This window comes from Gymnodraco acuticeps, unplaced genomic scaffold (assembly GCF_902827175.1).
Source record: "Gymnodraco acuticeps unplaced genomic scaffold, fGymAcu1.1, whole genome shotgun sequence".
In the NCBI taxonomy this organism is placed as follows: domain Eukaryota; kingdom Metazoa; phylum Chordata; class Actinopteri; order Perciformes; family Bathydraconidae; genus Gymnodraco; species Gymnodraco acuticeps.
In genome coordinates, this window is record NW_022991949.1 from 42,286 (window position 1) to 60,020 (window position 17,735).

A 17,735-nucleotide genomic window follows, 5' to 3' on the forward strand; every position below is an offset into this window, starting at 1 on the left:
AGTTTACTGCAGTACCCCTGCCTTATACTGTTATGACTGAGTCGGTGCATTAACATTGGTTATAGGTACAATCATGTTTCTTTATTTTAGTAAACAAATCCTTTTAATTAGGTCACTTCATGTTATATATATATATATATATATATATATATATATATAAAATACTTTAACTTTTTTCATGACATTTTCATCATGCTATGACTTTTCAACAGCCAATTGTCATGATATCCAGAACCTTCTGAATGTGCTGGTGGATCTTTATTGTATCCTAAACCAATACAAATATTCAGTGACACTTCAAATTAAGTCTGTAGTTTATTTTTGAAAATCACTTTTTTTTTTACAGCAGGTCGAAATGGTTAACAAAGACACGGTTCGCTTTGACGGAAGTTAAGGATTGAAAAAGCCTGAAATAGAGATTCATCAGATAAGTTGAGATGTTTGTTTTTACTGCTTCAGCTCAACATGCTGAATGTGTTATTAGTTTGTGAATCAATAGGCAAGTGAGTATTACTTCTACCATATGACTGCCATACAGCTACCATGACAACACTAGACGAACACCTCAAGAGTGGCGATCTGGAGACATTTAAAACTGAAGAAAAGTACAGACGATTGCTTTTCTCACTGGTCAGATACACTCAGAGCCAGTAGTGGCATCAACACCAGAAAAGTTCAGTTAGCTGATTGTAAAACCCCAGAATGTATTGAATGTGGGTAATTCATTGAAACACTCGGGTGGTGTTGAACAAAATGAGACTGACGGCTTGACTTGGTCAAAAGAAAAATGCGTTTCCATTTTATTAAATGCTTCAAATAAATCAAACTAGTTTTAAGCACACCATTAAGCCCCAGTTCTTTATAAAGATGTTCCCATGGATGACGTTCCAGTATCTGATATGGTGATTAACTAGGACCTCTCTCAACCAACACAATTCTTTGTCAAATACTAGTAAAAGGACATTTTTGGCTGGATGCCATTTCAATTTCCCAACATTGGTAGCTGCTGAAAATTCCATTTCCTGAGGCTGCTAAGAAAATATGATCTATTTGGCAAAGCGAGGTTCAAACCTCCCACATGAAGCTGATTTCTCCAGACTCTCCATGGTTTCACAATGTACTGACAAACGCACACAAAATAAGCGGTTCGTTCCAAAATGTATTCTACCAACTTTATGAAAAATAAAATGAAAAAAAAAACACATTAAGTTTGTCTAATACCTAGAAGCTCCAGTTTGCACATGTGACTTCTAAGTCAATTAACGTTCCTCGAGTGGATGTCCAGCAACAACAGCAAATCAACTTTTTTAATCGTGATTGGTGCGATTAGCAACCTTATTTTCTCATTACAGTGTCTGAATTTCTGCATTACAAATGTTAATACCGGCAACAATTGAACGATAAAACGTCCACAGTTTGTGGTGTATGTCATGTGATGCTTTCGTATTGTTTGAAGGTAATAGATGTATAAGAACTGGATAACGGACCAAAAGATGAAAGGCATTTTGCGTACGCCAAAATAGTTCTTTTAGCTTCTGAGTTTACTTTTGTGAAATGTGGTCCCGCTGTCACTTCCCGCAAGTTTTTGGTCTTCCCGGAGACTTTACATTGTGAAACATTGAAGATTTTAAAATGGCTTCTTTCTGCTTGATCCAGAAATATAAAACCTCCATGCATTGAAAAATCCACAAGAGAAAGACCTTGTTTGCAAAGCAAGGTGTCCTTTCAACTCCACAAGTGGCCAGTGGGAAAACGTGTAACCAAGGTTGAGCGACAGCGCCGTATCCAGTTCTCATCAAACATCCATAGTTAAAGCTACTTGTTAACTTATTATCTGACCGAATAATGTGAGGCAGCAGTGAGCGTCTCGTCAGACTTCAATCAGCAGCAGGTCTTTTCTGAGACTAAGACACATGGACCTGGAAAGCTGAAACAGGCTGAACTAAAAACACAGGGACAGTCTGTCTTTGGATAGGAATGAAGTACAAGCTACAGTCATTACAGTCTAATGAGCCAAAACAGATGCATATTTTAATGGGGGGTGAAGTTGTAGTCCAGGTTGTGGGTGTAATCCGGATTAATCTGGGGGTCTCAATCTCTGTGGTTCGTCCTCTTGCTTCACCCTGTTTTGTGATCCCTGGATTATAGTTTGTTGCTGGGGCAAAGATCCAACACACAGGTCTTCCTCTTCTTTGTCTTCCATATCTAACGAGCAGACCCTCCCCTCAAAGGTCTCAAGTGAAGTGCGGCATCCGACTGCAGGTTCTGGAAGAGAGGGAACGTTGGGTTTTTGATGGACCACAAAGAGGTTAGTCTTTTCACTTAGACTGTTTTCTTTGTTTACTTTTACTGAGATGAGAAAAGAAGCAGACGGAGAAAAAGATGTATGGAAAAAGATTAACTTCTTTGGGAAATGTTCATGATTTCAGAGCTGAACATCTTTCTTAGCAACCACAAGCTGAACACAAAACCCCATGAAAACCACGAAAAATAATGCATTTTTCAAATTAAATCTTAACTCTTCTAGCTGATTGTGGTGTGAGGTTATGCTTAGGCAACTAGAACACTGTTAACATTTGGTGTTGGGCAATGCATCCTGTCTCATGTTTCAGGTCATTATAGGCAAGTTAAACCCAAGACTAGACTAGCCTGAATATAAGACAACTTGTTCAACAGTTGTTATGGACTGAAGCAGTACCTAAAAGTCTACCTTAGGGCTGTGTTTATGTCTTGTTTTAACGTTCTGTGTACTGCCTACCAAAAATAACGTATGTATGCCATTACCAGCAGACATTTCATACCTATATACTTAAGCAATATGTCCTCTCTGCATCAATAACAGCTCATTAACATCACTCTAGTTAGGATTGACTCATAGGACCATCTTCTTTCAAATTAATTTACACGCACACAGGCATTTTTGTAAACTGAGCTTGTTCTATGCTTATGACTTTTTGTCCACATCCAAAATTGTTCCCTCATTATTGAGCTTTTGTAAAGCCTCAGGTAAGATGAACACTTTAAGAAACTCAAAGGTGACAGAGTGAACTTCTAAGGTCACTGCTTCAGTTAACCCTATCGACTTCCTGGGTTTTTGTTGATGATGGGGTTCAGCATTCCTCCATGCAACATAAGCCATATTTACCGCTTACGTGGCCTTTGCTACTTTTGTGCGCTTCATCCTTTTCCTCCTCATGAGGGTCACCTGAGGCCTCTTCAACCCTGCGATGAGCAGCAGCAACCTGGGCCGCGACTTGGTGAGCCAGCTTCTCAGTAGCGTCCCCTTGGGAAACCTGTATGAACAACAGAAATCCTGTAAAGCCGGGACACCCACAGAACCAGGAGGGTTTAATACTCTCTGTGTACTAGCTATTCACCATACAGATAACAGAGTGGTGCAGGGGTAACATAATTTCGTAGGCCAACCGGGAAGTTAGCATCACGCTGGATCCCTAAAAAAAAAGCCAATAGGATTTTGCATATTGGATTATTGCAAATTAGCTCTGTGGATACATTTATGAATTAAGTATTGAAAGAGAATCCTTGCAAGTTAACACTACTTATGATTTTTGAAGGGTAAATGCACTCGCCACAAGTAAAAGCTAACGTTATGCTACTGCAGTCGTTGCTTCACGTCCCCACAGCTAAACTAAAGACAGACTGGCATGGTGACGTTTACTGTCCTTGACAATATCTGTTGACTTTTCTTGTCGCCCTTTCAACATTTTTCGAATACTTTCGAATACTAGTTTATGACCAAGTACCTCAAGAACTGATGAAATTAGCCGAGCTAGACTTTGTCGTTTTTTGCTAATGAGCTAAAGTTAGCTTGAAAATATGCTAAACTAAGACTATGGCGAACATTGAATGATTAACTTCATATAATTACTTTTAGCACACATGTAGTCTGACAAAGAACTAAAACCTCAATGTAAGTTTATAGTCTAAAGTCTACATTCACAGTTTCATGTGAATGTTCACCTTACAGTTTCCGTTCAGTTATTATGCTCCAAATATCTGGAACAAACTCCCAGAAACCTGCAGGTCCGCTGCAACTCTGACTACTTTTAAATCCAGGCTGAAGACTTTTCTTTTTGTCGCTGCTTTTAATTGAACTATTCATATCTTAAACTGCACTGTAACTTTTATCCATGTATTTTTTCTTTTAATGTTTATTTTATTAGCTTTTCTTTTTAATGACTGATTTTAAATGCCTTTTTTTTTAATGTCTTTCATTTTTTGTAAAGCACTTTGAATTGCCTTGTGTTGAAAGGTGCTATATAAATAAACTTGCCTTGCCTTACAGAATCAATGCCTTGTGCTTCTTAACAAAACAAACAACATCAAAACTGATATTTGAGCAACCACATCATCTCTGCAGCCAGTGAGCCAACGGACATCAACAAACTCCCCCAGCTGCCTAAGTCTGTTCAAGACAATACATGTTTTGAACTAAACGAGCGAAAGCAGAAACAACCAATATATTAGGCCAAGCCGCCGGACGGAGATTTTTGAAAACTTCAGCATTTGCTGTTGTTGCTTTTTGTGCACGGACAATTAGGAATTAGGGAGGAGTAAAACAAAGGGGAACCATATTTTCTGTTTGGTTTGTTTGTCAGCAGGATTACGGAAAAACCACCGATGAGATGTTCTTCAAACTTTGTGGAAGAGCCACTAAAGAACTTTAGTGACTTTTGGAGCAGATCCAGATCATGGGGCGAATACAAAAAATACTTTTGACCTTGCAAGAGGCATTTCGTTCTCAAAACACCCTTAGAGAGATTTTATTTAAACAAAGAAAATCCAGAGCGACTACAGGAAATGCTGATATTTACATTTACAAACGTAATTAAAATTAAATCGTAGTCGTGACGTTCTGTTCGCGTCACAACATCTGTCATCTTTTAACTCCGGGATTCCACGCCATATGACCGAAGATCCACCCGACCAATCACACCACCTCCACACGCTCTTTTTTCCGATGAGCCCGGATTAGAAAGCAGGACAGTACCTCAACCAGTAACTCTCCTCACCGAAGCACCATAGCAAAAGCGTTCAGCCTCCTTCAGAAACGTCACATTCTCCACAAACAGCCCTTTTTCTAAAAAGCCGGCCGCTGCAGCAGCTGCGACCTTTGTGTTTTTATACGAGCTGAGACCTGCTGAGCACGATAAACCTTTGTGCTGTTCGAGCACACTGCACCCAGCCAGAGAGAAATCTAGCAACGTGTAGACGCGGAGCGGCCTTGCTGACGCCATTGTTGTCGCCTGCGGGGCTCGATGTTTAATGTACCGAGGGACAAATGGTTTGTGTAGCTGACCCTGCCAACCCCCCCACCCTGACCCCCCCTTTCACCCTCATCCTGTTCCTAATCCTCATGTGATTGTCTCCAGTGGCTTTGTCTTCTCCTCAACTTCTCCTGTGCATCTTCACTTTAAATTGACTTTTTCTTGTGAGCGGCCATCTTTAAATCCTCTTCAGGTTTGGGTTTCTTTGGCGCCCTGTTGACCTCTCTTTGACCTTTCACAGTTAGACTTGCTTTATTCTTTTCATTCTGGTCCTCACTTTCCATGGTAGTTTCCTTTTTGAGAAATCCTCTCTATTGAATAAAAGCAGTAACTTACCTTCTCATCAAAAATCCCAACATCCTACTTTCCTGTTCTACCCCGTGATGCTTGTCATGTCAAGTTCTCTATGCTATCAGTTCTCCCTACTTAACCCTAACCCCACCTCCTCCACAGCAGCCATCTTTGTTTCTTTCTGTTACTGACCGCTCGCCGACGTCCTTAGAACCAGAGGAACCCGGTAACTTTGACATTGTCCTGGTCCGTCGGGCCTGTAGCAGCTACATCGAGCGGCGCTCACTCCTAATTTCTGAGTCACCTAACAAAAAGCTGGCAGATCATCATCAGCAACGTCACAATCGTCCCTTCTGTCCGATCAGCAGGCAAAGAACCATTCATCCCAAAACTAAGTAATCTAAATAACACATTTATTACAAACATCAGAGAATAGAGGTACTACTAAGTTGTTTTTCAGAGCCGTAGAGAAACTTTAACACCACCGACAAACCAAACCACTTGCCTTAAATTCATCAAGAGTCCAGGTTCTCACTGTGAGGCTCTAAACAAATATGGAGTGAACACCTTTAAAAAGTTTCAACATGGAGTCCCAGTCGATGCTATCCACATCCACGCTCTCCATCACCTCGGCTCACAACTTAGCAGTCCTCTACCTCCACTCCCTACCTCAGGAACACAACAGAAAGCAGTCCTTACCAATTGACCCCACACATTTGTTAGGTTATGCCCCCGGCGTCCCTGCTGAGGCACATATATGATCCCCGCTGCACTTTTTTCCTCTCGCACTAGAAGCTTCAGCCCGGACGCAAAAACAAATCTGCTCAATAATAGGAGGCCATGCAGCGGCCGGGCCTTTAAAAAAGGAGGGTCCACTCAGCACTTCTCACTGCGAACGGCAACGGGTGATCCCAGGACACACAGCCAATCAGGGAGCAGCCTGCACCTGTTGCCATGACGCCAGGCACTGACCGGTATAAAAAGGTGGTGGTGATGGTGGAAGATGTTTGATGAAGTTTCGCTTCATCTACACTTTCACTGAATATATACAATTGTTCTAACTAAGTTCTGCTTCCTTAAAGAACCTCTGAGAAAGTTCAATCTTCTATAAGTTTCCAAATATCAAACCTTTCTTCCCTCTTGTTTATTTCTTTTTTAAATCTTGACTTATTTATAGATGTAGCAGAATGAATCAATAAAGTGACAATACTAATAACTTTAACTTTAAATACCTACAGTAAGGTATTTAGAAACAGTACCATTTTGAGAGAATTTTTTTTTTTTACTTTCTTCTAATTAACTAAACTATATTAACTAAACTATTGTACTTTACTGTAGTCCACTAATATGTTAGTTAGTAAATGATTTAACTAATTTAATTAATTGTGTTCACTTCACTTACTTGTGAATGTACAGGTTCAGCCGACTGATATAAAATATAATCAATAAATAAGTTATGAATATTGAAGGCGAAAGATACATTTTTCCGCAGGGAGAATGCAGCAAATCTTTATAACCGCTGACTTAAAGTAAAGTATTTGATAAGTATTATCAGCTTTATGAAGTTAAAGCAGCCTACTGTACCAGAAGTAAATGTACACAAGTAATCATTATCTAGGAATATGAGTAGTATTTGCAATAGTATATGGTAATAGTAGTGTTGGTCAACTGAGAGATATTTGTACGTCAGGATGGTTAGGTAGTGTCATTTTAAAATATATAATATTAAAAAATGATGTTTAGTTAGTAAAATCTGTATTAACAACTGTTACTTTAAAATAATAGAAGAACAAAGTTTAGCACAGGACTTAAGTACATGATCTACAGATAGGTGCAGAAGCTGGAGCAGTGTTCACATATAGAGACGGGTTTAAATGACTATATCACGGATATATATGTATTTTCAAAAGTCAAGATCATTCTTATTTACAGTTTTCTTTCCGAAACATGATGATATAGCTTCTTCTGCACTTGGCTGTTAATGCTGGCGCCTAATGAAACGCAGTATGTTTGTGTTTTTTCATTCATTCATAAAAAATATGAAATTGAAGATAAGATAAATCCTTCAGCGGACTGTGATGTGTGTGTCTGCTCTGTAGAGGGTGCTGTGGCTTCAAGAAAACACAGAGAGATGCAGAGGAAGAGGAAGAGGAGGAGGAGGAGGCTGTGCAGGCATGTTTAGTGTCAGGCTGAGAGGATAGCCCTGCTGTTCACTGCTGCAGAGATCAACCTGGAGGATGAGGAGGAGGAGGAGGAGAGGAGTGGAGGGAGGGAGGAGGGCTGGCACTGCAATGCAGAACATTAAATGAGGAGGAGGAGGAAGGAGAGGAGGGAGGAGAGAGGAGGGAGGGAGGGAGGAGAGAGAGGAGGGAGGAGAGAGGAGGGAGGGAGGTAGGAGAGAGAGGAGGGAGGAGAGAGAGGAGGGAGGAGAGAGGAGAGAGGAGGGAGGAGAGAGGAGGGAGGGAGGTAGGAGAGAGAGGGAGGGAGGAGAAAGAGGAGGGAGGAGGAGAGGAGGGAGGAGAGAGGAGGGAGGGAGGGAGGAGAGAGAGGAGGGAGGAGAGAGGAGGGAGGGAGGAGAGAGAGGGAGGGAGGAGGGAGGAGAGAGGAGGGAGGAGAGAGGAGGGAGGGGGAGAGAGAAGGGAGGAGGGAGGTGTAGAGGGAGGAGAGAGGAGGGAGGGAGGGAGGTGTAGAGGGAGGAGAGAGGAGGGAGGGAGGTGTAGAGGGAGGAGGGAGGGAGGTGTAGAGGGAGGAGAGAGGAGGGAGGGAGGAGGGAGGGAGGAGGGAGGGAGGGAGGGAGGTGTAGAGGGATCTGCCAGCTCTGCAGAGAGGGGGAAATTTAGGGATTCCCTGTCGGCTTGGAAAAGATCCAGAAAGAGAAGCAGCGACACGAGTTCTGATACAAAATGACATGCAGATGAAAAACAGACGAGATGAAACGGACTAAACTCTCAACATGATACCTTTTATAGAATATAAAGAATATTCCTTCATCAATTTGGGAACTAACCAGCTGTGACCTTGAGGATCTATTGTGAAAAATGTGACAGGATTATGGAAATGGAAAATTCACATGTCGGATTATTGGATGTAGATTTATTTATATATGTTTTTATCCATTAATTCTATCGTTTGTATTTGCTGTCTTTGACACTTAATACTTGGTTTATTCAATAACGTCCTTTAACGTGTGCTTTCTGTTTTGGGGGGGAGTTGGGGCGGATGGTTTTGGGACAAAGCGTCTGTCTTTGACACAAAGCACCATATCTCTACCAACAACAGGTGTTTTGCTTTTTTTAAATAATGACTATGAATTTAACAAAGTAGCTTTAACCGCCTTAACCTGTACTGTTTTTTTAGGTGTTACGAATTGTGTTGTATCGTTCAAGGAAAGTGGTTTGATGTCTAAACGAGAAGTCAGATGTGCGCTTATAACGGACAAACAGAATACAGCAAACAAAGATAGAAAAAGTACAAAGTATGAAATAATTTATTAACATTTGACGTGATTTTCTTAGAAATACTCTTTGTGCTGATGATACAGTTTTCCTTCCTGACAGTGACGAACAGAAATAAGAATATATCTGTGGTTACTACACAGTTTTCCCTCAAGCGGTTTCCTTCACATTGTGAGTTGTCAGCACAGTGCATACGTGACATTGATAAAGACATTTTAACATTAAAGCGCTTTTCATGCACAGACTGTGGTCGTTACATACAAGGGACCGACAGCAGTATCGATGTTTAGTGAGAACACAAGTCCTCCAAGATACTGAAGTACCAAGGCAAAGACATCTTGGTTTTTTGTCTTATTTTAACAAAACGTTTTAGACAATAGCGTCATGCAGAAAAGACCAAAGTGCATCAGTGCCGATACTGGCGGTGCTCGTGGGACAACGTGAGATACGCAAAGTACCACAACCAGTCTCTCAGTACAAACACCATAGGCAATCATTGCATATTATGACGCTATATTATAATTACACCTACACAGGAAATACGCGATACCAGAGACAAACGCACATCCTCTCTCTTCTCAGGTGGCGACATAATGACAGCTTACATTTCCTCCACGTAGGAAGAACGCATTGGATTCAGAATCAGTGGATAAGGTAACTTCCAGTTTATCATCATGTATGCAGATGATACTCAACTTAACGTTGCAGAACATTTTATACAGGATTCATTCTACATTATCAAAATGATTGGATTACATTTGCAATTGCATCATGTCAAGAATAGATAAGGGGGTGAACCGTTTTAAGTGAATTGACTTGATAACTTTCACTGAACACAAACGTCAATGTTTACGTTGGTTGAGATCTTAAATTAGACACTTGCTGAGAAACACCAATTGTATTTTAAGTAAATTGGAAAACCTCAAACGTTCTTGACCAAAAGGTTATTTTCTTAAGATAACTTGATTTTTCTAATTTCATAATGAATGTGCCTTAAAGTAAATGTTAAGATTTAAATATGTTTACCTTGATGGACAGGTCTCTCAGGCATGATATTCGCTACCTCAGCTTCATCCTTTTTGGCCAATATCGGTCATTTTTCAGTCTCCAGACGTCGATGACGAGCAGGGAACCCAAACACTTTTCATCCTGTGGGAGACAACTACAACTAAAGCGTATACACACAGGTGTTGTGGTGCTCAAGTGAAGCTTTAACCACATAGAAGGGAATGATAGAAAAGCAGGAAAGAACAATATAAATGTGACAGAAATCTGCACTTCAGGTTTATTATTGACCGCTCTGTCAATCTGGAAACTGGTCATAATAATTTAAGGGCTTATTATAATTTTGTACTATTATCTCCAGTGTGTTGACTTCAGGCTGAATCTCTTATCTTAAAGCATTTTAATGTTACAGTAAAGAAGCTTTTATAATAAAGTAAACTTGAATTTGATTGTGTTAACCCCTTGAGCTCCTTTCAGAGGTGAATTTAACATGAAAAAAACAAAAAGAAACTAATGAGTAATGTGCAGGATTTAAACATTAGACACATTTAGGGTCTCATTGTCACTGTGCTGCATCAAATGTTTTCACATTCATTCTAGATATAAAAACGCTACCCGTCTCAAGCATGAAATACTTCTTACTGAAATCTGTTCACACAGTGTTTAGTCTGCATGAAGATAGGGACATTCTGCCCCTTTAACTGTAATAAATCCCCCCAAACCAAAACATTGTCTGATCCACAATAGGCGCTTTCACACCGGAGTACTTTTCCCAGGAATAGTTCCGATAGTTCTTGGGATTTTGCGTTCACACCAAAGAAATCTGAAACTAGAACTTAGTTCATGGGAACCTTTTCCCCCCTTTTCAGTCCCTGCTAGAGAGGTGGTACTTTCCTGGGGAGGAAAAGGTTCCTATGTCTGATTGGCTGGGCGAATTGCAAACCACGCCTCGTAAAACTCTGAAAAGTTTTGTGAAGCCGCCATTTTATTTGCTCGCATTAGCATTATTAGCATTAGCCCAGCGCACCAACGAAGAGAGACTAACTTATGGCAACACAAAATAAATCGTGGGAGCGGAGGAGTGATGAGGTGTCAGCGCTTCTGGCGATTTACCCGGGGCTTCGGGTGGCGATTTACTGCCACCCAAAGTCCGGAAGACTTCGGGTGGCAGTATACGCCGTGAAATTGTTTGCGGCCTGCCAGTAAACCCAAAGCAGAAGAAGAAGAAGTGACGTCAGCAGCTTCATTTGCCTAATCCTCCCTCAGGGACTTATTCCGGTGTGAACGCGATTTACTAGGACAGTTACGGGACTAAAGATTTCGGCGGGACTAAGTACTGGGAACTAAGTACGGCAAAGTACTTGGTGTGAAAGCGGCTAATGTATCATAATCTTCTTTTTGTCAGTTTTCCAGGTTTTGGACCCATATGTCCCACATTAATCACAGAGATATGTCTACTTGATTGTCTTTGAATGCACCCCTTTCATTTTGAAGTGTGTTAACTTTCTTAAAATGCTAAACAGCCAAACAGACTTTGTGGATCAGACCTCCAAGAAACCAAATTAACCTTTAAAACACGGTTTCCATCATCACAGTGCCAAAGTCCTGTTCAAAACAACAATGTTAAAGCCATCTCTTATTATTGCCATAATCATATGAAGGTGTAAACCCTCCTGAGGACAAAAGGTGCCATCATGACTCTTCCGTTAGTCTTTGATCAAAGTTAAATCAGCAATCCTCATTCCAGTTTGACGTCATTGTCATCTCGCCGAGTAATGCTACGAACGCATAAAGTGCTTTTGTGTGTTAGCATCGTTGTCCACCATCAGCACAGCCTCACACTTCAGTCAGAAGCTCTTCTCTGACATCTGAAACCAATGGGAGTTCCATTCCAACAACTGACTCTAGTCCAGTTTAGGAGTAGCTATCCTTATCTGAGTCAGGGGAAGGAGGCCGCGAGATCTCAAAGAAGGAACCGGACGACTTCCTGGACTTGAGGAGTCGCAACATCTCCGCCAGCTGAGTCTCCAGCCCTGCCATGCGACTGTTCAAAGATCTGATGTCGCCTCTTAACTCCTGCTTCAGCTCCAGGAAAGGGGCTTGAATGCTCTGCTCCGGTATCGGACAGAAGACCCTCTTTTCCTCAGCCTGGACTGGACTTTGCTCCTGCGGCGTTCTGACATCGTCCGCATTGTCCAATCGGAGGTCGCTCTTCGTGATGCCGCTGTCACAGGAGTCTGTTTTCTTCAGGGATAACTGGTCCTGAGACTTAGTTCTGTCGGGCAGCGTCTCCATGGACTCGGCTTTAGAGACGCTGCTCCACGACTCGGCCTTGGCGACCGACTCTTTGAATCGTCCCCAGCCTTTCGCTTTGGCCGGCTCTGCAGATTTGCAGCCGATTATGTTTCCGTTCTGGGCGGCGGGAGCGTGGAGCATGACTCGACTGGAGGTTCTGGATGAAGAGGAAGCGAGGGATGTTGAGGAGGTGGTGGGGGTCGCTGGGCTCTCCGTCAACATGACTATACTGGTGGAGGCCAGGACCACCGGACCTCGAGGCTTTGCCAGGGGAACGACTCCTTTCTCCACATCGCCGACCCACCTGATCTCCCTGCTCCATGGCCAGCCGCGCCTCCCTCTGCTGACGGAAACGCTGGAAGAGACGTCGCACCGGATGATCAGGAGGGAGGTTCAGAGGAGCCTCGTTCTTCCTCTTCAACATATCCTCCTCCTCACGTTTCACATCACTGATCTTCCGGAAGACGATCTGTGAAAAGACAGGAAATGATCAGAAAAAATGATCAAAATGTTACAGGAAGGACTTCTGTGACCATTTAGATCTTGGATTGAGGAGAGATGGGACTCAACCTCCAAACAGAAGTCCCAAATAAGTGTGTGGCCTGAAAAAGTGATGAAATTAACCAAATGTCATGCTAATCCATTTCATAGCTGATAAGATATATTTTTCTAGATAGCACAAAGCAGTGGGCGTACCAATCTACCAGAGTTTAACTCAAAACCTCAAAGTCATACATTCAAACAGAGTTATTCTGGATAGTGTATAGGTTCTGCCTGTGGGGAGTTTTGGTATCTATTAACAATAATAACTCAATCATTCAATCCCAAAGTATTTAGTATTATTGGCTTGTCATTGAACTTACTGCTGCACTTAAATGATTCTGTTAAGACTTCATGGAGCTGGACATACTGACATTAGGAACTAACTAAGCACTTAGATACTAACTAAGCACTTACATACTAACAAAGGACTCGTATACTAACAAAGGGCTGGCTTATCTTATATAAAATGGTTTGGCTCTATGAAACCTAATGTACTTAAATGATTCTGTTATCTTCAAGTTTGTATCTTCTTGGTCGAATGCACTTATTGTAAGTCGCTTTGGATACAAGGGTCAGCTAAATGCAACGTAATGTAATTAGGCTTTCACACAATGGGGGCAAATTACTCCCCAGCGAATATACTTTAATATGTCCAGGCCTTTTATCTGACAAAGGAGAAAACTGGAGGAGTGGTTGTAGTCTGTGGGCCTTTGTTAAGTTAAAGGGAGTAATACGTAAGCTGTCTCGGTTCAGACCCCTTTTTTGGGCGTGTTGTGTTATATTCAATATTGGCAGAACTCAACCAGTTTGTGCATTTCTTCCTCGTGCAAAAAAACGCAACATAAATCTACTCTGTTCCTTGAAAAATAACATCGCTTTTTATCGCGTAAAACTTGAATTCTGCATATTCACAAAATGTTCCAAAACACGTTTCAAAATGCATATAAAAGCATGAAGAAAATGCTTTAAAAATGTCTGCAAAGGTCTTTAATTTAAGAAAACCTTATTAAGTAAAAAGATTTCTCTGCATAGGCAGGTTGCTTGTTTGAAGACCAGCTGCAGTTGATGGAGGGTAACTATTACTGCTGTGAGGATCCGACAGACAGAACAGGTGGAGAACTACTGCTCCAACATATAAATCATTGGTGTAGCCCTTTATTCTGAAGCTACACCAGCCATTTAACACCGTCACTCCAGGTGTGAAGGTTATATTAGAGCTGATGGGTTGTAAATGGCTGTGTGTTCAGATAAAAGACGTGAACTAACAATAACGGTGTGTGAGGAGCATCAGCTACATGTGACCTCTGCTGAGTCTCAGTATCTTTATCTTGCTGCAACAGCGAGAGGCGGCGACGGCGAGGTTTTCCCCCTTAGCGATGTCATCAGTATGTTGAGCCCTGAGCCAATCAGGGAGCTCCTGACCTGCTGAAATTGGATCGTGTGGGTGAAGCAGACGGACGGTTCTCCCTCTCAGGGGTGATGAGAACAGAGGAACGCAGAACGTGAGAGAACTGCTAATGTTCAACAACCGCTGTTCGGTTGCTTCTGATATAAACACAAAGCATCTCACTGCTGCTCCAATTCTCACAGACTCTCCGTGCTGCATTCAAATGTCAAAACACAAACTTTACAGCCTACAGAGACTCAGTGAACTACTAAATACTGAAAAAAAAAAAAGGTAAACACAAAAAAAAAATCAACATATCATCACCTTTTTAAATGGTATTTTGAACTTATATCCATTTACAGCAGTTACAAATCACACGATCGTTCATTAGGAGTGGTGTGTGTCCACCTGATTAAATGAAGTCCAGTTTTTCACTCTCTTTTAGCTCCACCAGCTCCTGAAGGAAATATCTGTCTTTTCAGCTGCTAAAGGTTTCACTATGTTCACAAATGAATCTTTACCTGCGTCTGTCTGATGCAGAATGAGCTGATCATTCTCTGGAGGTTAATGACTGCAAGCCACATTGTTTTCACAGTGGCATTTTCTTTAATCGGTGTTAAAAAAAAAGTATTCTTTAATGCAGGGGTGGGGAACCTCCGGCCCCCGGGCCGTATACGGCCCGCGAGACCATTTGGTGTGGCCCTCGAGGTAATTTATAAACACACGCAAAAAAGAAAAAAATTAAAGAAATCTAGACCGCAAAATAATTAAACAAGTGAGTGCCTGTTTTTCCTGGCCAAGGTCAGGGTCCTTGAACACAACACAAGCCTAACGTGTCGTCACGTGGTATATGTCTCGTCTGACAGGGGTGTAGTTCGGGGAGCACCAGAACGCAGCTCCGCTCCGGGACTTCCAAAAATTGCAGTACCCATAAGGAGCCGTACACATGTGTGATACTGATCATACAGTCAATAACTTTGTTGTTATTAGCATCTGGTTAGCTAGCTATGCTAACGAATATAAGAAGCTTTTTCTACAACCAGTGAGGTAAAGGCACATCTTATATGATCATTTTAGTTATAAAAAATAAGAGAATAAAGTAAACAGGTATAAAATACTATATGACAGTAACAAAAAAGTTGTTATTAATAAACAAGAATACAGTTTGAAAGGGGAGTGATTTGTAAAATATCCATAAAGAAAAAGAAAATCTGCTTACAGTTATGTTTCATATGGGTGTTGAGAGATGTATGATTCATAGATCTAATGTTGCTCTCAAAGTGCACCAGATGTAAAGAACATTTAAAAACAAATCTTCCCGGGGGAGCATGCCCCCGGACCCCCCTAGAGGAGGTTAGGTCCCCCCCACTTAAATAATGTTCACATGGATAGGAAACTAAATACATTTGCACACATCTTGTGTCCATATCTTTCTGTTTTGGTGGGCATGCTACAACCGTGCATGTGCATGGTGAGATATCTGGATTCAGAGGTTGCTTTTTCTTTGCACAGCATGAAAGAAAGGTGAAATGAATGGGCTGTGATTTTAGTATTTTTAAGCAGAGGTCAATAATTTGTACGGCCCTCGGAGGATGTTGAAAACATTGAAATGGCCCTTGAGAGGAAAAAGGTTCCCCACCCCTGCTTTAATGCCACTCTAAAGGTCAGTTATTGCTTTATGTTTCTCAAGAAGAAATTCCTATTTGAGATTAATTATGGGGAAAATGTTTGCAATGTTCTGCAACAGATCAGCAGTAAAACAATAAATAAAGAACTTTTTAAATCCTCTAATGGCTAAATATCAGCTACAACCAGCAGTAGGTTAGCTTAGCTTGGCATAAAACAGAGGAATTCAGCTAGCCAGGCTTTGGCCAAAGGTAGAAATCCTACTTAATGTGTTATATCTCCTTTGTTTACGTAATGGTGGGTGCATTGACTTCCTGAATCTTGTTTCCCCTGTGAGTTAAATCCTTTTTTTAGGAGTTATCTTGTTGTTGCAGTATGACTTGCGATAAAAGTCCACATCCAAGTTGTTGCCACATCAAAAAGTTAAAGTATTGAAGAGAACCACTGTCACGCTTGAACAGCACTTCAAAAACATCTCTGACAGCAAAGTAAATTCTTGCTTTTCACAATAGGCACTTCAAAGAATTCAACAAGAGGGCTGACCTCTTTAGATAAAATATCCTGTCCAAACTATTTCATCCATTCAAACCTTTTGAAGACTCTGTTTTGTCTGGGTTCAATTCTCCTTTCAAGATAGAGTTTTTCTGTCTTAACATTCAGCCAGTGTGGAGAATCAAATCCAGTCATACATCACACAGTTTCCACCTGTGATCGTCTTCTCCTTCCAACAAGCTGTTTATCATGCAGCTCTTAGAGAGGACCTTTTGTGCTTTCTGGGGTTTACCCTTTCCCATAGTGTGTTATATAGGTTTGTGTGCATGTAAATGGTCTGCAAAGGCTAACATCACTGTGTTCTCTCCCACATACTCCCCCCTGCCTGAAACACCTCCATTGAACTCCTTTGTTTACTTCCGGAACATAGTGACATCACTCAGACACATTGTACGCGATAGGCTAAGGGGTGGGACATCTCAAAGCGACCAATCACAACAGACCCGGCCAGCTAACCAATCAGAGCAGACTGGGCTCTGGTTTCAGACAGAGGGTGAAAAGAGGTGTTGCAGCACGGGCAGTATGAGAAAAGTAAAGAGCTTTTTGGACATTAAAGCATGGAGACATGTTCCAGTAGAGGAACAACATAATAATATGAACCTGAAAATTAGAATGATATGTCCTCTTTAACATGTGTGTCTGCGACCAGAGAGAAAGTCTTTATATTACATTACATGTTACTTGTTAGACGCTTTTATCCAAAGCGACTAACATACTCAATACTGTGGGCAATCCCCACAGGAGCGATTTGGGATGAAGTGTCTTCAGGGACACAACGACATGCTGACTGCAGTGGGGTTTGAACCTGTGACCCCCTGGTCCCAACACCAAGGCTCTATCCACTGCGCCACACGCCACGTATTCAGCTTTCAGTACTTTGAGAATCTAATGTACCTCTGAGGAATATCCACATCAGAATCCATCATAAAAATGTAAGATTGGATTACATTTATTCTTATTTATCCTGAGGGAAATATCTACTGAACGTTCCTTATTGTCTTGCTAATACAGCAGGAGACATTCCTAAAGACAAAGGGTTATGTCACCTCATAGGCTGAGTTTATCCTTAAGGCTGGACAGAAGACTTATGACCTTTGGATTTAAATGTTACGAGGTGGGTTTTATTGTTGTTGTTGTTGTTGATGATGATGCTGAGTGTTTGTGATTCAGCGCTCAGCTGTAGTCGGGGGGTTTGGAGGTGAGAAGCGCCCGGCAGGTCGTTCCTCTTCACCGGCGCCATTATTGCACAGCGAAGCAGAACAAGACACGATGGCCTTCACATCGATTTACAGC

The 17,735-nt window shown here is 41.5% G+C and overlaps 1 protein-coding gene across 1 annotated transcript; it reads right to left on the reverse strand.

The window, feature by feature from the left end:
- Positions 1-772: 772 nt before the first annotated feature.
- LOC117535940 (potassium voltage-gated channel subfamily H member 1-like) lies at positions 773-12,711 on the reverse strand. Its single transcript, XM_034200612.1, has 3 exons — positions 10,061-12,711; positions 3,146-3,293; positions 773-2,265 (listed from the first exon to the last, which is right to left on the reverse strand). The coding sequence occupies exon 1, from the start codon at positions 12,554-12,556 to the stop codon at positions 11,954-11,956; it is 603 nt and encodes a 200-aa protein (XP_034056503.1). The 5' UTR covers positions 12,557-12,711; the 3' UTR covers positions 773-2,265; positions 3,146-3,293; positions 10,061-11,953.
- Positions 12,712-17,735: the final 5,024 nt, after the last annotated feature.

Coding starts and splice junctions, on each gene's coding strand:
- LOC117535940 (XM_034200612.1), bottom strand. CDS start 12,556: ATGTTGACGGAGAGCCCAGCGACCCCCACCACCTCCTCAACATCCCTC.